At 43.4% G+C, this 23,025-nt stretch overlaps 2 protein-coding genes across 4 annotated transcripts in view; one reads left to right on the top strand and one right to left on the bottom strand.

The window, feature by feature from the left end:
- Positions 1–1,258: 1,258 nt before the first annotated feature.
- Positions 1,259–8,510, top strand: tm4sf4 (transmembrane 4 L six family member 4). Its single transcript, XM_055943797.1, has 5 exons — positions 1,259–1,622; positions 3,108–3,197; positions 6,060–6,205; positions 6,378–6,565; positions 7,376–8,510. The coding sequence occupies exons 1-5, from the start codon at positions 1,449–1,451 to the stop codon at positions 7,378–7,380; spliced, it is 603 nt and encodes a 200-aa protein (XP_055799772.1). The 5' UTR covers positions 1,259–1,448; the 3' UTR covers positions 7,381–8,510.
- A 6-nt stretch (positions 8,511–8,516) lies between these two features.
- The window catches only part of wwtr1 (WW domain containing transcription regulator 1), a 69,735-nt gene continuing 55,226 nt past the window's right edge, over positions 8,517–23,025 (bottom strand). For 2 of the 3 annotated variants that reach the window (XM_055943794.1, XM_055943796.1), the window contains 4 exons: positions 18,084–18,319; positions 15,831–15,964; positions 15,335–15,450; positions 8,517–11,691 (listed from right to left, as the gene is read on the bottom strand). In XM_055943794.1, coding sequence (XP_055799769.1) covers positions 11,507–11,691; positions 15,335–15,450; positions 15,831–15,964; positions 18,084–18,319 — 671 coding nt within the window. In that variant the 3' untranslated portion in view covers positions 8,517–11,506. The remainder of the gene's footprint in view (positions 11,692–15,334; positions 15,451–15,830; positions 15,965–18,083; positions 18,320–23,025) is intronic. The other variant, XM_055943795.1, reaches the window with a different exon arrangement.

The following is a 23,025-nucleotide window of genomic DNA, read 5'->3' on the forward strand; positions in this document are numbered from 1 at the left end:
ATTTACTCACCTAGATATCATATGAATAATCCAATATTATTATTCACGCTATTTTGCTACGTTGTGTGACTGCTTCCTGATTGATTAATCGGTGCTCGACTGATCCAGGAATAGTAGATGGATTACAGATCACACCCGTGAGCAGTGCATTGCATTAAACTGTACGTTTTTCTTTTCATTTTGTGACGATCATGTCAAGTGGCAGTATGTGGTAGGACTACATAGCAGTTTAACGACAAAACGAAGAAGACCAAAGTGAATGTCTACTTACCAACAGATAGGACCTGGTACAAGGTTAAAAGGGTTGTCTCTATACCGATTGTCCAGTTATGTTATCAAATTCTCTATTGGCTAAACATACATTTACCCTGTAGCCTATACATGATCAATCTAATAGTACACAAAATACTGCTTGCAATGTTGTTTTCAGACTGTATAAATATTGTGGACCTAATATAAGCCTAAATATGAATCAAACTGTAAAGGAAAAAGTTATTCTTCATGTATTGGGATTGGTTTTTACTGTGTATGATACTTTATGAGGAGTTATCATGAGAAGCTTCGCAGGTGTTTCACTACAGTTTGACTGAGTCAAATAGAGTTTTTTATTTTACCTTTATTTAATTAGGCAAGTCAGTTAAGAACAAATTCTTATTTACAATGACAGGCCTAGGAACAGTGGGTTAAATGCCTTGTTCAAGGGCAGAACGACAGATTTGTACCTTGTCAGGTCAGGGGATTCGATCTTGCAACCTTTGCGGTTACTAGTCCAACGCTCTGACCACTAGGCTACCTGCCACCCCCAGAGTACCGTAAAGTTATTCTTCATGTATTGGGAATGGTTTTTACTGTGTATGATACCTTATGAGGTAAAACAGGTAAAACTTAGTATTATCCCAAATGTACTCCCGTTGATAACCCAGTGTGATATGATAGGATATAATTTATTGTCCCCGAGGGGAAATTTGACTTTGGACAAGTAGAATGTTGCTTCCACATAAATACATAGAGTCAATTGATACAACACACATAGATTCACTTCTTCATCGTCAGATGGACTCCAATAGGTCACCAATGTGTTCAATAACTCCAGTCTCGCTCTCTGTCAGGGCTGAGGCCAGGCAGACAAATCGTGTAGTAGAATATTAACCAGACCAGATGGTTGCCATGGCACAACTGCTGTAAATTCAATTTAAGGCAGTGTCATCATGACATCATCATCCAGCCAGCGGTGTGTATATATACATACACCCCTCCCCAATCTGAGGGACTGAGACCGTTTGCTGGTTCTAGACAGGTAGGCTATAGTCCTAGATAGGGACCTACAGTACAGTACAGTTTAGGTGTGTACGAGTTTGTGTGGGAGCCCTTTGGACTTTTAGAGAATCCCTCTTGGCCCTGTGTTGTGTGACTGTTTTAGCTGCTGAGGTGATCGTGAACCATCGACCATGTGTTCGGGTAGCTTTGCCAAGTGTCTGGGTATCACCCTGATCCCTCTGGCCATCCTGTGTGTTCTCTGCAACATCCTCCTCTTCTTCCCTGGGGGGCTGGTCGCAGAAGACAATAACCACATCACCGAGGAGGTGTTTTACTTTGGGGGTATCATGGGATCTGGTGTTATGGTAAGTCAACTGTTGCCGGGGGGTGGGAAATGCCAGTGCTTTTGGAATGGGGCCTTTGAAAATAACTTCTAATACTGTAACTCTTTAATGTCAAAATGTCTAATTTCAACGGTTGTATTTGAATGTCTCTATTCAACATGTGGTGAAACATAGAAAATGATAAATATTGGATTGAGTCTATCAGAAAACAGGTGAACAGTTAGACAGAGATACAGGTGTAGTTACTGGCCTAGAGGTTCTGTCTACATGACAGAATGGCTTTAGTGAGATGGATGGCCCTTTTAAAAAGCTTTGTTTCCTACTACACAATCTAGGCTCAGGATATTGATTGAGAGGTCAGGATATTCATTGAGAGGTCAGGATATTCATTGAGAGATCAGGATATTCATTGAGAGGTCAGGATATTCATTGAGAGATCAGGATATTCATTGAGAGATCAGGATATTCATTGAGAGGTCAGGATATTAATTGAGAGGTCAGGATATTCATTGAGAGGTCAGGATATTCATTGAGAGGTCAGGATATTGATTGAGAGGCCAGGATATTCATTGAGAGGTCAGGATATTCATTGAGAGGTCAGGATATTCATTGAGAGGTCAGAAATGGGATTGAGAGGTCAGGATATTGATTGAGAGGTCAGGATATTGATTGAGAGGTCAGGATATTGATTGGGAGGTCAGGATATTGATTGAGAGGTCAGGATATTCATTGAGAGGTCAGAAATGGGATTGAGAGGTCAGGATATTGATTGAGAGGTCAGGATATTGATTGAGAGGTCAGGATATTGATTGAGAGGTCAGGATATTCATTGAGAGGTCAGGATATTCATTGAGAGGTCAGGAGTGGGATTGAGAGGTCAGGATATTGATTGAGAGGTCAGGATATTGATTGAGAGGTCAGGATATTCATTGAGAGGTCAGGAGTGGGATTGGTGGAAGTCATGTGTAGTCTATTATGCTCTGTGTCCATGCATAGTGTATATTCCATTCACGTCTTCACTACAAGTCCCCTGTATGAATCAGAAACAAAATGTATGAGAACGACAGGTGTTTCCTTTAACTTAAGTGATAATATTGCGGACAGGATTTTGTACCAGAGAGTGTATTGTTTGATGTAGAATCTTTATATGAGGTGCAATTGAAAGGATCAAAATGAAAGCCTTTGTGGGTGGTCTTGTCCATTATGCTTGTGTTATTACAGAACTGTAAGAATTTTAGGAGAAGTTTAGGAAATGATCACAAGGTTCAACGTTGCCAGTTTATTTCTGCTTCTAAAGCCAACCTGCTGTTGTCCTTCATGTCGCTGATGACAGAATCACTAGAATCCATACTAATCTGATTCCAGCTAATATGATTGTCTGGCTATAGGGACTATTTAGAACTGGAGAGCAGTGTTCCTGGTATTGTCCTAATGGTTGTGGGTAGTATGATGTCTTTCTGTCCAATATGTGTGTATCCTAATGGCTCTGTATCTCTTTCTGAGCAGATGATCTTCCCGGCGCTGGTCTTCCTGGGCCTTAAAAACAATGACTGCTGCGGTTGCTGTGGCAACGAGAGTTGTGGAAAGAGATTTGCGGTGAGTACATAGGGACAAACATATCCATAGCAACTTTTCTATACAGTGTAGGTGTTCTCTTCTGTTAAGGGTCCGATTCAGACTTAGGAAATGTACGCCTGTCCTACGCACGCCTTTTCTACGCACTTCTCAGTAGATTGTACTCAGACTTATCTTATGCAGGTCCATAATACTTTGCAGGCGTGGTTCCCCTGTGCACGGAATACATTTTATTCAACCGCTGAAAACCCTCCCATTTGTTGGCCAACAGATCTTCTCGTGGAATTTTTCATACAATAGGGTTATTTATCTAAAGCCATCTCTTTAAATTTGGTTTACCTTTACGACAGACTCACTAGAATACATGGCGAGAACGGTTCAGAATATTAGGGATCAATGACAAAAAGCTATCTAAATACATGCATATCATCTCCTGTTCAGCACCAATTGGTAGATTAAAAAAATACTCTGATCTTGTATATTATTTATCATTAGGAAAGCATAATTTAAAAAAAACAGGTTTGGAGAACCTCATTATATTGGTGAATCAAAAATACAGTGGTTGATTGACTAATCATGTTTAATCCATAAAATATTTGAAGGGGAGAAAAGTGTAGAATAAGGATTGGACAGTAGTCTAACAAATCTACCCTGATAATCCTCACTAGTCATGGAACTGTGATGACAATGGTCCAACTGTGGTGAACCGTGCGCCAGACTCCATGTTTAAACTGCTACAGTATGGTCTGTGTTCCATAATGATTCAAATAGGTTACGTGTCCCAAATTATTGCACTACTTGTAATACGTTAGCCTGATATGACCCACTATAGCTAGAGATCCTCAGGAACAACCACACTAGCGTGACAGAGGAAAGAGAGGCCAACTAACGATTTAAAGGAATGATGCTAAATTTAAGGAAACTAACACTAAAGAGACATTTACAATTGTATGTGGGTATAAATGACGGTGGCTACCGATAGTGGCTCATATTTAACAGGATACAAATTGTAAAATATACAGTGAAAAGTCTGAGCATATAATTAAAACGTTGTAGAAATCATAAATCAACTAGTTTGGTTTGACGCTACACTGTAATTTGCGCAAGGCTACAGAAGCCTATAGCTTTGGTGTCCACATTTCATCCCAAGTTACAAGGCTAGTGATTCATAAACGTACTGTGGAAAAGGTGCTATGTTGATATGTTTCACTTTGCTGTCGTATAACTGGTTTCACATTTGTCTCCATCAATTATAAGGTCAAATAGATCTAAAACAATTGTCATTTATATTTACAAAAAAGAAATAACACCATTCCCCAAACATATGGGGAATGGTGTTATTTCTTATCATGAATAATAAAGTACACGTTGTTCCACTCGGAAGCTTATTCATTGATTCATAGTTTCATTATGAGGGAATGATGTCACGGTCAAAATAAGGTGTAGACACAGCTCCGCCACACCTTCATTGTTGAAGCGGCAGGTAGCCTAGCGGTTAGAGCGTTGGACTTGTAACCTTAAAGGTTATGAGGTAAAACGAGGTAAAAATCTGTTGTCCTGCCCCCTGAACAAGGCAGTTGACCCACTGTTCCTAGGCCGTCATTGAAAATAGGAATCTGTTCTTAACTGACTTGCCTCGTTAAATAAAGTAGATGTTGTTCCACTCTGAACCTTATTCATCGTTTCATAGTGGGTAAAATGTGATGGAAATATGAGGGAATGATGTCACGGTCAGAATACGGTGTATCTGTAGACACAGCCCTCCCCCCCCAAGTGAATATAATGCTATTCTAAATGGATCAGTTCAAAGGTCAAAATGTACAGAGAAAAGAGCATAAAAAGGGAATTATGTTCCATTTACGCACGCCGAACTCGGGTCTGGGAATTTACCCATAAAGCACAGGGCGCATACTTGTAGACCTAACCAGTCTCTCTCTCACACACACACACACACACACACACACACACACACAGTAGATATAACACCTAGATGTTTGATCGGCCCAAAGCAGGGAGTTCAACTGACATTTCCCATGTCTCCTAGGGACAGAGCCCCCATTATATTGGTGGCCAGCAGATAGGAGAAACAAAGAGCTCTTACCACCTGATCAATAGTATCATTCCATCTCCATACTGCATCGTAGGAGGGTGCTGTTGCTTTCAACTGATTTTGGGCAAAAGGAGCAATGGATAGTTTGTCCACTGTTGCATTGGTTAGTTCAAGGAAATAACTCCTGCTGAAATACAGTATCAAACTGGGCCCGGTATGAGACCTGGGCCCGGTATGAGACCTGGGCCCGGTATGAGACCTGATCCCGGTATGAGAACTGGGCCCGGTATGAGACCTGGGCCCGGTATGAGACCTGGGCCCGGTATGAGACCTGATCCCGGTATGAGACCTGGGCCCGGTATGAGACCTGATCCCGGTATGAGACCTGATCTGGGTATGAGACCTGATCCCGGTATGAGACCTGATCTGGGTATGAGACCTGATCCCGGTATGAGACCTGGGCCCGGTATGAGACCTGGGCCCGGTATGAGACCTGGGCCCGTATCCACAAAGCATCTCACAGTAGGAGGGCTGATCTAGGATCAGTTTTGCCTTTTTTTTTTTTTTATCTCAATGAATCAGATTTATATGGACAGATCCTAGATCAGTACTCAACTACTCTGAGACGCTTTATACGGGCCCTGAAGTCCATCCCACTAACAGTATGAACCCTGAAGACTAGTGTTAGTTCTTCCTACCACAGGTTTTAGCTCAGTGGACTAACATGGTCTTCTTAAGTCACTTGTCTTGGATAGACCGGGTTCAATACCCAGATTGATTGATTGATTAAATTGGACCTCTGTAACTATGATCAATTTCACCTCTATCATCAGATGTTCACCTCTATCATCTTTGCGGCGGTGGGGGTTCTGGGGGCCGGCTACTCCTTCATTGTGTCTGCTGTTGCCATTCATAACGGACCCAAATGTCTCTATACGAATGGCACAACAGAGTCGTGGACCAACCCGTTTGTCAACGGGTAAGAACCGTTTTACCGCTCAAACACAATGTTGGTGATACATTGTTCATGTTGTGACACAATGTATGTAAATCACTCGCTCGCTCACTCATTCACCCGCATTCATCATGAATTACACATGACGTAATTTATGTCTTATTTAACTTTTTCTGAACTCTCTGTTGTCCACCAGTGACTACCTGAATAACCACACCCTGTGGGAGGGCTGTATAAAGCCAGAAGGCATCGTGACCTGGCACCTGACTCTGTTCTCCATGCTGCTGGTCATGGGTCTGCTGCAGGTTGTGCTCTGTGCCATCCAGGTCATCAACGGTCTCTTTGGGGCCATTTGTGGAGACTGCTGCGGCTGCTGTGGGGGGGGTAAGAGGACCCTGTTGTATTGAAACACCCCATGTCAAATCAACCTCTAGTCTAGACCATAAGCCCAATTGGTACACATTTTTCACCAGTTGACCACACCTGATTTAATTAAATGTATTAAATATGAGACTCGAAGCTGCTCAGCCCCAGACCTAGCTCCACCCCCAGTCCCAGTCCTAGCCCCACCCCCAGCCCCAGACCTAGCTCCACCCCCAGTCCCAGTCCCAGTCCTAGCCCCACCCCCAGCCCCAGACCTAGCTCCACCCCCAGTCCCAGTCCCAGTCCTAGCCCCAACCCCAGCCCCAGACCTAGCTCCACCCCCAGTCCCAGTCCCAGTCCTAGCCCCACCCCCAGTCCCAGTCCTAGCCCCACCCCCAGACCCAGACCTAGCCCCACCCCCAGTCCTAGCTCCACCCCCAGTCCCAGTCCTAGCCCCACCCCCAGTCCCAGACCTAGCCCCACCCCCAGTCCCAGACCTAGCTCCACCCCCAGTCCCAGTCCTAGCCCCACCCCCAGTCCCAGACCTAGCCCCACCCCCAGTCCCAGAGCTAGCCCCACCCCCAGTCCCAGTCATAGCCCCTCCCCCAGTCCCATCCCTCCAATAAGAGCTAGACCCTATTCTTCCACCTGTGTCACTGACCTCTCAGCCATGTGTTATCTGACCATGAACTACATGAACTTCAGTAAGCTGAGCAACAATTAGCTCATCCATGATTGACCCACTAATACACTGTAGAAATATGTTTTTGTTTTGAGTAAGAATTTATTTGAATATTTTTGGAAAGTTATTGTCCTGTGTTTGTTTTTCAGAGTAGTGATGATGCAGTCTGAGGATCCGTGAGCCCTTCAGAAGAAGACCGAAGACTTCTTATATCAACAACACTGACTGGCTTTCGATGAGGTCCATATGATTTTGTTAAATATTTGTAAAAAAAAAATATGTAAAAAAAAAAAATCGACCATTTCCAACCTACCTAGCTACCTACCTAGGCCATTTGCTTGGTGGTAGGTCTTATGACAGCAGAGGACATTTAATAGCCACATTAAGTATTTCTATTTTTCACTTTTTAAATGGTAATATGTAATTAAATCAAACTTCTTATTCAATACGTTAAAAACATGAAAGCACTTTCAACATTTCATATTATAATTCCATATTATGTACCTTAAAAGACAGAACACTTGGCATCAATTAAATCTATTAAATATTAGTCTCTGGGCTTATTTAAATTGCAAATCATTTTCAATATTCAAAAACACATGAAAACCCCCTTCAGAGGTTTATGACAGTGTGTGTACACTGTGGGCCACACCCGTGTCAGTCTTATCAGAGAAGGCTTGTGGGTGTCATTTTATAACTTTATTCTTGCTAGTTCCTGTTAAATGGAGGGACATGACGAGATTCCCTCCTCTGTGTCAATGTTTACTGTAGCGTCACAGGGTTACTAAGGAGTCTGTCGTGTTGGGTTTTCAGCGACTTTATGGTTGGCTCCGCTATATTATACAAAACACACTGCAATGTAGCCTTCTCCAACCCTATTTACATATATAGATGGTAGAACCTGAACATTTACATTCTTGTTAGAACATTCACCCAGGACTCTCTGGAAAACAGAGGCAATTATTACCGAGTGGATTATCCTAGCTAAATAAATACAAATTAAACTTAAACTTCTACTTTATAAACATTCCTCTGGGTATAGCTAGCTGGCCTTGGTGGGGGGGGGGGGGGGGTGTAATTGGACTGCTCCCTAATGTATGGAGTGGAATTATGGGGGTGGGGGTATGTTGTTTTGTATACTAGCTTATTTTACCTAGAGAGTAATAATGTTCGTAGGTCATTTTTGGTTCTGTATACGGTTGTGTGTGATCTGTGGCTTGTTGTGATATCAGTGATCAAGACTGATCTTCTGTAATAAATGGCATCAATAAAATAAAAAACACAAAGATCCACGGTTCTGACGCCATTTTATTCTTTATTTATTCATTTTTTAAAAACATGTTACTGTAATTTTCAGAGACTTCTTGCCGAGGTTACATCATGTAAAAATGAAGTCCACACTGCCAGGATAGGATACAGTATGCGGCCATTTTGTTAGTCTGATTTTCACCACCAATGAGCATGCCTTCAACATTCCAAGAACCCCGTAACTACTGACAACACACCCCCGTCCCATCCTACCATGCAGCTGTAGCCTAGCCACTGCGCTATACTGCGCTATATATTGCTACAGGTTATCCTGTCTATTCCATTTCATGTCATGCCACTCTATGCACCTTTAGTCAAAACATATGCTCCACACCAAACCATTTCCTCAAACCCTTAACGGTATAACACCACCACTGTGTTCTATGGTCTCATAGAATCTCTCTCTTCGTCTGGTCTTTATATCCCCCAAAGTATAGATTTACAAAAAGACAATCTGATACAATTGCTATCCATTTTCTCAAACATTTAACTTGTGCCCTTCATACTGGTGCAACCTTGAATTGTGTCCCCAGTAATGGTGCACAGACAGCCCTGCCAAGTTTCCCCCCTTAGAGCCTGGAACAGCACATCATTCAACTGAAAACACAAAACCTCCCTGACACAGAGACACCAAGAGAGGCAGCTGTGTGATTGGATTAATAACCTTGTTTGATTCTAAAAAGACCTCATCGCCTTTCACTGGAGCCCTTTTCATCAGCTGTGCATACGTTAGCATGTTGCTAGCCCCGTCAGCTGGGCCTGGGCATGAGTTAGCGTGTTGCTAGCCCTGGGCATGAGTTAGCATGTTGCTAGCCCTGGGCATGAGTTAGCATGTTGCTAGCCCTGGGCATGAGTTAGCATGTTGCTAGCCCTGGGCATGAGTTAGCATGTTGCTAGCCCTGTCAGAGCTAGCCTTCATTGGCCATGCCTGGGTAAGAGGCCTCCAATCTCTGAAACCAATCCACACCGTCACACCCTTTCCCCCAATCCACACCACTCCAAGGACACAGGTGGTAGTGATGTGATAACTGTGATGTGATAATCTCCCCTTCTCACGCCCCTCTTCACCTAGTCCCTTCTCACGCCCCTCTTCACCTCGTCCCTTCTCACACCCCTCTCACCCTCCCAGTGGGTTTTGGCGTGCATTGAACACCCCCCCCCCTAAACTCAACAACCCCCCCTAATTCACCTGCCCCTACCCAGGATCCATCACTTCCTCGCCTTCTTAGTTCTAACGTTCTACATAGTAACCAGACTCAGTATAGTCACAATATAAGGTCGGGCTATAGACCACCTAACGCTAGGAATAGCAAATATGTCAATCAACATGCAAATACAAAAACTGAGACAAATGTAGATTTAAAAAAAAGGATCCGAGCAGATTGTGTTGTGGGGCCGGCACGTTAAAACAAGATCCGAATACCAACCTCCATGCCAATCCAATCTGACAATTCACTAAAAATCCTCTAAAAACGTAAAGGCACAATAACCTCTGACCATATAAAAAGACTATTGTTGCATATTTCCCCGTAGAACAGATAGAATAATTTTTTTTGTGTCCTTTTTGCAAAACCCCCCAAAAAACAGACCGAAGACCAAGGAGAGTTTGCGTATGAAGGATTATCAAGCGTCAACGCATATTGAAACAAAAACGTCTGGTGATCATCTAACTTCAACATTCACTTCATGATCAGATATATTTCAATCATTTTGCTGATTTGTAGTGCTTTGAAATCTCAATTTCATAAAAAAAAAAAAAATTGGAACAAAAAAATTGAACAAAAATAGAATCATAGCTCTTGATAAATACAAAAAAATGCAAACTATATTATAAGTCCTACAAATGGCACCAGATGCAAAAGAACCCATGTAGGCTATTTTACAGATCAGAAAAAAAAACAAATACTATAGTATGATATAAAAAAAATAGTGTAGTATTAGAATACAGAATTTTACATTGTTGCATAACAGAGGCATGATATTTTAGTGTTCAATTAGCTACATTGGAGTACAATTATTAAAATGACACAAAAAAACTACTAAAAACAGTTCTGTTTAAAAATCAAACTAAGTACAATTTTAAAGTTTTAAAGCTTTTGTAGTGATATTGTAGCGAACAATAGGAAACTTTATTTGGTATACAACACACTTTGTTCCCATGGCTACTAATGCTGATGTAGAAGTGAATCTGTAGTTGTTGTTTTTTATGAACAGAAACAACAGTAACAGTGTGGTTTTTTAAATTCAAACCCAAACTGACAGTTAAAATACTGTTGGTGATTGATCATTTGTTAGATAAGAAGGTTTACAGTGCTGTAGCCGACAGAGGTGCACCTTATACTAAGAACCTACAGATGGACAGCCTTGTAGCCAGTAAAAGATCCATTTCATAACTACAGTAGCTTAAGCAATAGCGCCACCTATTGGTTAAAAAAAGCCTCCCTGCATACATTTAGTCATGACAAAGCAATACCATTGGACGCCAATAATTATTCTAATTTTTTTTTCTCACCAAGTACTTGTTCCACATAGTGTCACCCCAAGAGAGACAGGAAAGCTGTAAAAAATAACATCTATTGTGATTCAAAAACCAGGGTGGGCGAGTCTTCCAGAACATACAAAACGACTAACTTGTGTTACCATACAGTATTCACTTTAATACGTGTCATGATTTGATTTGATTTTGTTCTCTCAAGGCTTTGGTTAATACTCTTTCTATATCTTTAACCTGAACTGAATCAGAGTGATAGGCGGTCGGGCACACAAAGGGTAATATTACTGGACACGTGAAAAATAAATCAAGCTGATTTGAATAGGTCGCTAAAAGGCAGCACAGACAGAGTCTTTAGATACGTGGAGTCTTTCGTCCTGTTTGTTGGGCGTGTGTGTGTTGGTCTGTGTGTTTAGGGTTGTACATGTGTGTGTGTGTGTGTGTGTACATGTGTATGTTTGTAGAAGATGTGTGTGCGTGTTTACAGCCAGGTGAGGAAGGGCTCGCTCTTGTTGAGGACTGACTCCACATCGTTAAGAATGGGGATGAGGTCCGCTCCCTCCAGGGTTCCCAGGTCCACGTTGGTCCCTGGCAGGGAGTCGAGGAAGTCTGGGAAGCTGCTGTGCTGGGACACGTTCATACTGCCCGCCTGGGCCATGCTCTCACCTGGAGGGAAGGGGGGAGAGAAGGGGGAGTCTGAGTCAGTGAGAGAGAGTAATGATAGCAGTTTAATGGTGATGGTAGTAGTAGTAGTAGTAGTAGTAATGGTGGTGGTGGTAGTAGTAATGGTGGTGGTGGTAGTAGTAATGGTGATGGTGGTAGTAGTAATGGTGATGGTGATGGTGGTAGTAGTAATGGTGATGGTGGTAGTAGTAAGTGTGATGGTGGTAGTAGTAATGGTGATGGTAGTAATGGTGATGTGGTGGTAGTAATGGTAGTAATGGTGATGGCGGTAGTAGTAATGGTGATAGTAGTAATGGTGATGGTAGTAGTAATGGTGATAGTAGTAGTAATGGTGATGGTAGTAGTAATGGTGATAGTAGTAGTAGTAGTAATGGTGATGGTGGTAACGATGATGGTCGTAGTAGTAATGGTGATGGTCGTAGTAGTAATGGCGATGGTCGTAGTAGTAGTAATGGTGATGGTAGTAGTAATGGTGATAGTAGTAGTAGTAGTAATGGTGATGGTAGTAGTAATGGTGATAGTAGTAGTAGTAGTAATGGTGATGGTGGTAATGATGATGGTCGTAGTAGTAATGGTGATGGTCGTAGTAGTAATGGTGTCGGTGGTAGTAATGGTAGTGGTAGCAGGGGTGGTAGTAGTAGTAATGGTGATGGTAGTAATGGTGACGGCGGTGGTAATAATGGTGACGGCGGTGGTCGTACGGGTGACGGCGGTGGTCGTAAGGGTGGCGGCGGTGGTCGTAAGGGTGCCGGCGATGGTCGTAAGGGTGCCGGCGGTGGTCGTAAGGGTGCCGGCGGTGGTCGTAATGGTGCCGGCGGTGGTCGTAAGGGTGCCGGCGGTGGTCGTAATGGTGCCGGCGGTGGTCGTAATGGTGCCGGCGGTGGTCGTAATGGTGACGGCGGTGGTCGTAATGGTGACGGCGGTGGTCGTAATGGTGACGGCGGTGGTAGTAATGGAGACGGTGGTAGTAATAGCAGGGGTGGTCGTAGTAATGGTAGTGGTAGTAGTAATGGTGATGGTAGTAGTAATGGTGATGGTAGTAGTAATGGTGATGGTAGTAGTAATGGTAGTGGTCCTAGTAATGGTGATAGTAGTGGTAGTAATGGTGATGGTAGTAATGGTAGTGGTAGTAGTAATGGTAGTGGAAGTAATGGTAGTGGTGGTAGTAATGGTGATGGTAGTAGTAATGGTGATGGTAGTGGTAGTAATGGTGATGGTCCTAGTAATGGTGATGGTAGTGGTAGTAATGGTGATGGTAGCAGGGGTGGTAGTAGTAATGGTAGTGGAAGCGGGGGTGGTAGTAGTAATGGTGATGGCGGTAGTAGTAATGATGATGGTGGTAGTAATGGTGATGGTGGTAGTAATGGTGATGGTAGTAGTAGTAGTGTAGTAATGGTAACGGTGGTGGTAGTAATGGTGACGGTGGTAGTAATGGTAGTGGTAGCAGGGGTGGTAGTAGTAATGGTGGTAGTAATGGTGATGGTAGTAGTAATGGTGATGGTAGTAATGGTGACGGTGGTAGTAGTAATGTGACGGTGGTAGTAGTAATGGTGACGGCGTTGGTAGTAATGGTGACGGCGGTGGTAGTAATGGTGACGGCGGTGGTAGTAATGGTGACGGCGGTGGTAGTAATGGTGACGGCGGTGGTAGTAATGGTGACGGCGGTGGTAGTAATGGTGACGGCGGTGGTAGTAATGGTGACGGCGGTGGTAGTAATGGTGACGGCGGTGGTAGTAATGGTGACGGCGGTGGTAGTAATTGTAGTGGTAGCAGGGGTGGTAGTAGTAATGGTAGTGGTAGTAGTAATGGTGATGGTAGTAGTAATGGTAGTAGTAATGGTAGTGGTAGTAATGGTGATGGTAGTAGTAATGGTGATGGTAGTAGTAATGGTAGTGGTAGTAGTAGTAGTAATGGTGATGGTAGCAGTAATGGTAGTGGTAGTAGTAATGGTGATGGTAGTAGTAATGGTAGTGGTCCTAGTAATGGTGATGGTAGTAATGTTGATGGTAGCAGGGGTGGTAATAGTAATGGTAGTGGTAGTAATGGTGATGGTAGTAGTAATGGTGAGTGTAGTAGTAATGGTGATGGTAGTAGTGGTAGTAATGGTGGTAGTAGTAGTAATGGTGATGGTGGTTGTAGGAATGGTGATGGTGGTTGTAGGAATGGTGATGGTGGTTATAGTAATGGAGATGGTGGTTATAGTAATGGTGATGGTGGTTATAGTAATGGTGATGGTAGTAGTAGTAATGGTGATGGTAGTAGTAGTAATGGTGATGGTAGTAGTAGTAATGGTGATGGTAGTAGTAGTAATGGTGATGGTGGTGGTGGTAGTAATGGTGATGGTAGTAGTAGTAGTAATGGTGGTAGTAGTAATGGTGATGGTGGTAGTAGTAGTAATGGTGATGGTGGTAGTAATGGTGACGGTAGTGGTAGTAATGGTGGTGGCAGTAATGGTGATGGTAATGGTGGTGGTAGTAATGGTGATGGTAGTAGTAGTAGTAATGGTGGTAGTAATGGTGATGGTAATGGGGGTGTTGGTGGTAATGGTGATTGTAGTAATGGTGGTAGCAATGGTGATGGTGGTGTTGGTAGTAATGGTGACGGTGGTGGTAGTAATGGTGGTGGTAGCAATGGTGATGGTGTTGGTAGTAGTAATGGTGACGGTGTTGGTAGTAATGGTGACGGTGTTAGTAGTAATGGTGACGGTGTTAGTAGTAAGGGTAGTGGTAGTAATGGTGACGGTAGTGGTAATGGTAGTGGTAATGGTAGTAGTAATGGTAGTGGTAGTAGTAATGGTAGTGGTAGTAGTAATGGTAGTGGTAGTAGTAATAATGGTGATGGTGGTGGTAGTAATGGTGATGGTGGTGGTAGTAATGGTGATGGTAGCAGGGGTGGTAGTAGTAATGGTAGTGGTAGCGGGGGTGGTAGTAGTAATGGTGATGGTAGTAGTAATGGTAGTGGTAGTAATGGTAGTGGTAGCGGGGGTGGTAGTAGTAATGGTGATGGTAGTAGTAATGGTGATGGTAGTGGTAGTAATGGTGATGGTAGCAGGGGTAGTAGTAGTAATGGTGATGGTAGTAGTAGTAATGGTGATGGTAGCAGTAATGGTGATGGTAGTAGTAATGGTGATGGTAGTAGTAGTAATGGTGATGGTAGCAGGGGTGGTAGTAGTAATGGTAGTGGTAGTTGTAATGGTAGTGGTAGTAGTAATGGTGATGTTAGTAGTAGTAATGGTGATGGTAGTAGTAATGGTAGTGGTAGTAGTAATGGTAGTGGTAGTAGTAATGGTGATGGTAGTAGTAGTAATGGTGATGGTAGTAGTAGTAATGGTGATGGTAGCAGGGGTGGTAGTAGTAATGTTAGTGGTAGTGGTGTAATGATGAGGATGACAGTTCCATTTTCCATGTTTAGCCTTTTATCGTCACTATTATTTGTTATATTTCTACTATTGACTTACCATTTTGTTGTTGTTTTTTTATTTGTATTATTGTTCATTATTTTTATTACAATGATTATTAAATACATTGTTGCTTTGGCAAAATTGACGCAATGTTTTTGACGTCAATAAAGCAGCTTGAATTTGAGAGCGAGAAGGTGAGAGAGACGTCGGGATAAAGCGTACTACCTGTGTCCATCTCCTCCATGTTGTTAAGGAAGTCCTCTGGGGTGGTGGGGATGCTGTAACAGCCCAGCCCCAGGCCACTGTCTGTGCTCTGCTCCCGGGAATGCTGGAAGTGACCACTGTGGATCACAGAGGAAGGAACAAAACGTATTAATAAACTGATCCCGTCTAATAACCAGGCTGAGAGAAGAAGGAGACGAGGGAGAGAGGGAGAGGGGGTGTTGAGAAAGAAGGGAGAATGAGGGGAATAAGAGAGAGAGGGGGAGACAGATGAGAAGAATCAGAAGCACATCATTACAACACTGTATATAGTCATAATATGACATTTGAAATGACTTTATTATTTTGGAAATTCTGTAAATGTAATGTTTACTGTTAATTTTTGATAGTTTATTTCACCTTTGCTTATTATACTACTTCACTTGCTTTGGAAATGTTAACATACGTTTCCCATGCCAATAAGGCCCTTTGATTTGAATTGAGTCAGGAGTGCACATACCTGTTCAGGAAGGGGTCAGATCCGTTGGTGGGCATGTTGCCCTGGGTCATGGGCTGGGCAGGGTTGCCACCGGGAGTGGGCGCTGGTGCCATGCTCTCAGAGTCCACAGGGAGCTGTCTACACAGTGCCACCTCCTAGGGGGAAGCAATAGGCAGCAGGGGGGAGGGAGAGGAGGGGGGAGGAGAGAGAAGAGGGGGGAGAGAAGAGGGGAGAGAGAAGAGGGAGCGAGAAGAGGGGAGGAGGAGGGGGAGAGAGGAGAGAGAAGAGGGGAGATGACGGGGAGAGAGGAGAGAGAAGAGGGGAGAGGACGGGGAGAGAGGAGAGAGAAGAGGGGAGGAGAGGAGGGGGAGAGAGAAGAAGGGAGGAGAGGAGGGGGAGAGAGAAGAAGGGAGGAGAGGAGGGGGAGAGAAGAGGGGAGGAGAGGAGGGGGAGTGAGAAGAGGGGAGGAGAGGAGGGGGAGTGAGAAGAGGGGAGGAGAGGAGGGGGAGCGAGAAGAGGGGAGGAGAGGAGGGGGAGCGAGAAGAGGGGAGGAGAGGAGGGGGAGCGAGAAGAGGGGAGGAGAGGAGGGGGAGCGAGAAGAGGGGAGGACGGGGAGCGAGAAGAGGGGAGGAGAGGACGGGGAGCGAGAAGAGGGGAGGAGAGGAGGGGGAGTGAGAAGAGGGGAGGAGAGGAGGGGGAGCGAGAAGAGGGGAGGAGAGGAGGGGGAGAGAGAAGAGGGGGGGAGAGGAGGGGGAGAGAGAAGAGGGGAGGAGAGGACGGTGAGCGAGAAGAGGGGAGGGGGAGCGAGAAGAGGAGGGGGAGCGGAGAGGAGAGAGAAGAGGAGAGAGAAGAGGGGTGAGAAGAGGGGTGAGAAGAGGGGTGAGAGGAGAGATTCAAGATTACTGAAACTATGTTCATTATTGTCCAGGAACACATTGTGTGCTACATCACTTATTGTCCAGGAACACATTGTGTGCTACATCAATCAAAATCAAATCAAGTTTATTTTATATAGCCCTTCGTACATCAGCTAATATCTTGAAGTGCTGTACAGAAACCCAGCCTAAAACCCCAAACAGCAAGCAATGCAGGTGTAGAAGCACGGTGGCTAGGAAAAACTCCCTAGAAAGGCCAAAACCTAGGAAGAAACCTAGTGAGGAACCAGGCTATGAGGGGTGGCCAGTCCTCTTCTGGCTGTGCCGGGTGGAGATTATAACAGAACATGGCCAAGATGTTCAAATGTTCATAAATGACCAGCATGGTCAAATAATAATCAGGAGTAAATGTCAGTTGGCTTTTCATAGCCAATCATTAAGAGTATCTCTACCGCTCCTGCTGTCTCTAGAGAGTTGAAAACAGCAGGTCTGGGACAGGTAGCACGTCCGGTGAACAGGTCAGGGTTCCATAGCCGCATCACTTGAGAAACATTTGCTGAGTTCATAACAGAATCTGCTTCTGAACAAAGCAGTGTTTTTACAGCCGGTGTGCATCTCTCTCTCTCTCTATGTGAGCCTGCCTTCCTGTAAGTAGATGATTAACAGAATAGAGTAGCTGGTAGCTACCCCTTTTGGCCACTAGAGGGAGCTAATGTTTACCCCCCCAAAGTCATAGGCCCAAAGCCTGCGCTCAAAACCAATCTACTGTCCAACTAAGAGATCCATTTGCTGTCTTTCTGAGAGTCTTCTGGGAAACCTTTTTTCTCATTGTGCTCGGAAGAGGCACGTGATGTGCTGGCTTGTGGCCTGTGTGTATGCTGGTTCTTCTATCCTTGTGGGGACCTAAAATACCCAAAAGTCCCCAAAAGGATAGTAAAACAAGAAAAATGCTCCTCGTTGGGACAAAGGCTATTTTAAGCTTAGGGGATAGGGTTATTATTAGGGTTAGGGGTTAAGTTTAGGGTTTGGGTAAAGAAAATAAGATTTTGAATGGAAATTCATTTTAGGTCCCCACGAGGATAGAACAAAACGTGTGTATGCATACATGCTAGTGTGGGTTCAGCCTGAATACATTTTTAAAAATATAAAATCGGGTCTAGGTGTCTCTCTCAGAGGAAAAGAGAAGAGCACGATTGATTAGGGGTATGTATCAGGTCTCTCCTGACAGACTCCGGAGAGTTGTAGGTGTGGGACAAACAGAACAGTGTTAAGACGTGGACTGGAGGTCTGAGAATAAAGCAGGGTCTCCTTCTGCAGTCTCTTTAGTAATGCAAAAGAGACGTTGGTTTAAATGAGAATTCCTCATTTGGCCTAGCGATGAAGGCCTAGACTGCCTCACCTGTCTCATGAGCTCCTCCTGGCGTCTCTGGATCCTCTCTCTCTCCAGCTGGATGCGCTGCAGCCTTATCTTCTGCTGGGCACTGACAACCACGCCCAGGGGGTTGGACAGACTCATCATCCCAGCCTGAGAGCTCTGCTGCTGGGGGAGGGAGCCAGGCGAACCCAAGGCCTGGGCCTGTTGGGGCTGCTGCTGGGTGTGTTGCAGGTGCTGCTGGTGGTGGTGTTGGGACATCACTATGGAAAGAGAGAAAGAGAGAAGGGAGAGGGTTGTTATCAGGGCTAGAAAACAATTCCAGTGGAGAACAGAGACAAAAAAGGTGAGAGGCTTTAAGTCTCTTATTTTGTTTAAGACTGATAGTAATGCCATAGTCTGACTGGCTGATATGGACACAGTACTACTACAGGTCTAGTCAATCAGGTGAACAGGAGCTGATTCTGAAAACTGAGCTCAGCTCACTAGTTCCACATCACCTCTTTTCACACCACTGCTCTGGGAAATTGCCAGAGTCCAGATAGTGTGTCAGTGTAGAGATGGATCACCCAGCTGACTGAAGATTGATTATGTTTCTGTGGTAACATGGACTCTTAACAACGTGATGAAAACTTTGTAGCTCCTTGCTGAAACAAGGTGTTGTATTATGTAGGACGGTCTGACCGACTAAAATAAATCTTTGGGTCGACCGAGTTGTCTGTTTTCTCAACCAATCGATTGGTAGAAATTGTAAAACCTGTATTTTTCCATATAGACACATCCTATGTGTTTTAATCAAATCAACTATATGCACTGAGCTTGTCTGATGCTTTAAGCGCACTGTTTGATGAAATAGTTAAGGACACACAAATGACTAGAGGGAGTCCGACAGCGATTGATTTGATTGTGCCGAGCCGGGCTCAGACTGCGCTGTGTTAAACTAAAAAAGACAGAGAGTGACTGACTAGCACCCGTTGTCTCTCTCTCCTCCCTGCTGCAGAAACCACCACAGAACATCAACAGTGTTTATGGTGCTGTCCATGTTGCTGAAGCTGCCACATAATGACAGCCATTTCTGACTGAAAAAAGTTCTGTTACCGAAATCTCTCATTTGTTTAAGGGAAAACATTCCCAATTCCCTTAACCCTTGCTGTCATTACGTGGACACATGTAAGCATCGTATGCACGCATATGCACGCAACCATGACCTATAGCATATCATAATCACATCAATAAATTGGTTATAACAACTCCGAACATCATAACATGACAGCAAATTGGATGCAGATGACGTGACGACAACTTGAAACGGGGGAAGTCAGATATATGGAATACATTTGACTAGTTGTAGAAAATACTGGAGATCAAGAAAAAGTGCATATTATGTGTGCCAAACAGCTGCTGTTAGATTACAAGATTTGTTCTGACTGTTTGGAACAACGTAAACACAAAATAAATCTCTTGTAAGTTTTATTTTATTTTTAAAGCCAATATTACAGCAAAGACTAAAAACAGTCGCACGCATCCGTAAATGTAATTACCGACATGGAACGATTTATTTATTGTTTTTAACGCTAATTATTATAAGGTTTGCTTTATTATTTTCCATCTAAAATGCTTGATTGCATTTCAAATCATGAATGGTGAGGAGGTGAGGAGAAAATGTGCACTTTAAAATAAAAATGTAATGTGTACTTTTCGAACGTTTACGGTGACCGTAGCAAGAACACGCAAAGCCAAGGTCTGTGCTAGCATACTCCCTAAAGACCTTCGCCAACATTAGTGTTGTTTTTTCCCCTCTTGAGCCACCGTAGCAACATAGCCAGAAACCGTTCCTCAAAATTGTCTGAATTATTCCAAGATAAATCAAGAAATCTTACATTAATTTTTGACGTTTTAGTCGAGTACTTTTACACCAAACTAAGATGTTTGGTGCAGTATTTCTCTAGTGAAAAAAATATGCATAAAATAATGAAGGGGTTGTGGACTTCGGCTACCCGGGAAAAAAAAGTAGTGCACGAACAACCGGAAAAAATACCTGCCGAAGAAACCAAGACAAACAAAAGCACCGAAAAAAATTGTCAATTTATGCACAAACCTTTGACTGGGAAGCTTTAATGTCATCCAAAATTGCGTGACCCTACAAACACTCACACCAATACTACTTCAGATGTAAACAGTGAACAGAGATTACACAGTCTGCCAAAACACTCAAATAACCTGACCAAGCGCTCACTGTAAACAGAGCCTCAGCCACGTACTCTAAAAGCACACCAGTAATATGGATAGACTACTGCTGCAGTGTTTAAAAGAAAGCAGATGGTCAGATTAGACTAACCCCCAGCAATAGCATCTAGACTTGGTTATTCCAAACAGCAGCTAAAAAAAAGGGGCCAGTACGGTTGGTTTTAGAAAAACTAAACAAAAATCAGAGAGCATTGATTTGGGGACATGACTACAGTCTTCAGCCAGGTAATCAACAGATCATTCTACTGAAGACTATTAAATCATTATCAAGCAGTAAATGGGCTGTCTTTGTTACCAGCGGTCGTTAATAATTAGCATATCATTATTAGTCGGACATTAGCCCAGACATTAGCTCAAACATTAGCTCAAATTCAGTGCGAATACACAGAATCCCCCTGCAGCCACACCACTCTAGAAAGTCGCCCAGACGGTTCACCCACCCCCCATTACATGCTCCAGTGTGAGCCGAGCCCACACCAGTCCCAGTAGCACAGCTCTGGGGTCTGTACACCCCACCCCCTGCATTTCATATTTCCTGGTCTTCCACTCTGACATTTCTGCCTGCCCCAACAGGTAGTTTACTAGGCAGTCCCTTCCCCTGTTGGCTACTCTATACCTAGGCCATGCAACATACCTAGGCCATGCAACATGGATTTGCCCCAAACATAATGCATTGTATCGAGGACAAAATCGTTTATTTGCAAACAGGCTGCATGTTTTGGAACATTTAAATTCTGTACAGGTTTCCTTCTGTCATTTAGGTTAGTATTGTAGAGTAACTAAAATGTTTGTTGATCCATCCTCAGTCATCTCCTATCACAGCCATTCAACTCTAACTGTTTGGCCTCATGGTGAAATCCCTTAGCGATTTCCTTCCTCTCCGGCAACTGATTTTGGAAGGGTGCCTGTATCGTTGTAGTATCTACCAATAGGTGCCCTTCTTTGCAAACCACTGGAAATCCTCCCTGGTCTTCATAGTTGAATCTGTGAAATTCACTGCTCGACTGAGGGACCTTACTGATAATTGAATGTGTAGAGTACAGAGATTGGGTAGTGATTCAAATATCATGTTAAACACTATTATTGCACACAGAGTGAGTCCATGCAACTTGTGACTTGTTAAGTAAATTTTTACTCCTGAACTTATTGAGGCTTGACATAACAAAGATTTGAATAAATTACAAGACATTTTATCTTTACTGAATTTGTAAACATAATTTCACTTTGACATTATGGGGTATTGTGTGTACAGTGACAAACTCTCAATTTAATTCATGTTAAATTCAGGCTGTAAAAGAACAAAATGTGGAAAAGGTCAAGGGGTGTGACTTCCTGAAGACACTATGTAAAGACAAGATTGAATTGAGAATAATCTGATGGGTGAGAATACACTTGTGAATCATGCCCGACAAGGGCCAATCATGTAACATTTAGCCTGACCTATAGGCCTATATGTTTTGATAAGGTTCACATCACAACTGAAGTAGCCAAATAACTCTAAACCCGAGCCTATAAGCCTTAGACTGAGATCTGCGCGGGACCCATGTTTTGGTACATTGCCCTCCCCCGCAAGATTTCAGACGGCGCCCGCGGGTATTTATTTTGTGCCAACATCCAATGAGTGCATGTTTTCATAAGACATTTGCTGTTTTGAATAAAGTAATTTTATTTAAACAAACTCCAGCGTAAACAAACTAATTTGAAGCAGCACAGACAAAAAGTCCCTGCAAGACAGAATACATTTTTTTGGGGGACGGGGACGAGTTCACTTTGTAAACTTTCCAAAATCATCTAAAAACTTGAACTGTCAGTAAGAAAAAGGCTTCTGATAGGCTGACTAGCGCCCAATCACAAGCCATTGTTTCATTGCCTTTAGAATATGATTAATAGCATAGTTTCCAGTGGGAACCTCAAGCTGACGACTGCTTTTAGAATTCATCACAAACTCAAATCACATCGGAGAATAGTTTTTGCCACCACTACTGTTTGAAGCAGGCGTGTGATCCAGTGAGCCCCAGTTAGAGGAGAGACACAAGCAGACAGAATAAAAGCAAGGAATTCATGTGATAGACAAGTGGTTTTATAACAATTCACAACGCATTTACAACCATTATGTAACACATTTATAACCATTATGAAATCACTAAAATAATATTTAATCCCAAATTATTCTTTCTGACCAACCGCTGCCCGCAAGCAGCATGAACCATTCCGATCACGCCGCACACTTCTGTGTCGGGTCCCACGGGAGTCCCATGGTATCTGGTATCTGGTCCCTATCTAGGACCCCTGGAACAGGGTTGGAGAGCACATAGCCTACAGAGCCTAGTCAAACGTCTTCTTATAACTGGCCACTATTTAAAAGAGGATCCCAGTTCTCATGCTGCTATATTTTTTTACACAACCGGTGTAGCCTAGATAGCATATTAAAAAAACGTAACCGCAGGAAACGCTTCCTCCATTTATAATTAGAGGCCATGGGTGTTGATTTTGTGGGCCATTCTGAATTAAAAAATGATTCCACACATATTAGTAGGCTAAATAAAGACCAGATTTAATTGAGAATAGTCTGACGGGGGAGATGATCAAGTGCTTGTCAAATTGTGAATGACAGACTGATGAAGTGTGTACAGCCTGTGTAAGAAACATGAGCAGAACTCATGCCTTTCATGTGACTTTTTTCAAATAATCATTAGAGTCCCATCATGCAGCCTTACAATGT

The sequence above is a fragment of the Salvelinus fontinalis genome, chromosome 14 (assembly GCF_029448725.1).
Source record: "Salvelinus fontinalis isolate EN_2023a chromosome 14, ASM2944872v1, whole genome shotgun sequence".
Taxonomy (NCBI): domain Eukaryota; kingdom Metazoa; phylum Chordata; class Actinopteri; order Salmoniformes; family Salmonidae; genus Salvelinus; species Salvelinus fontinalis.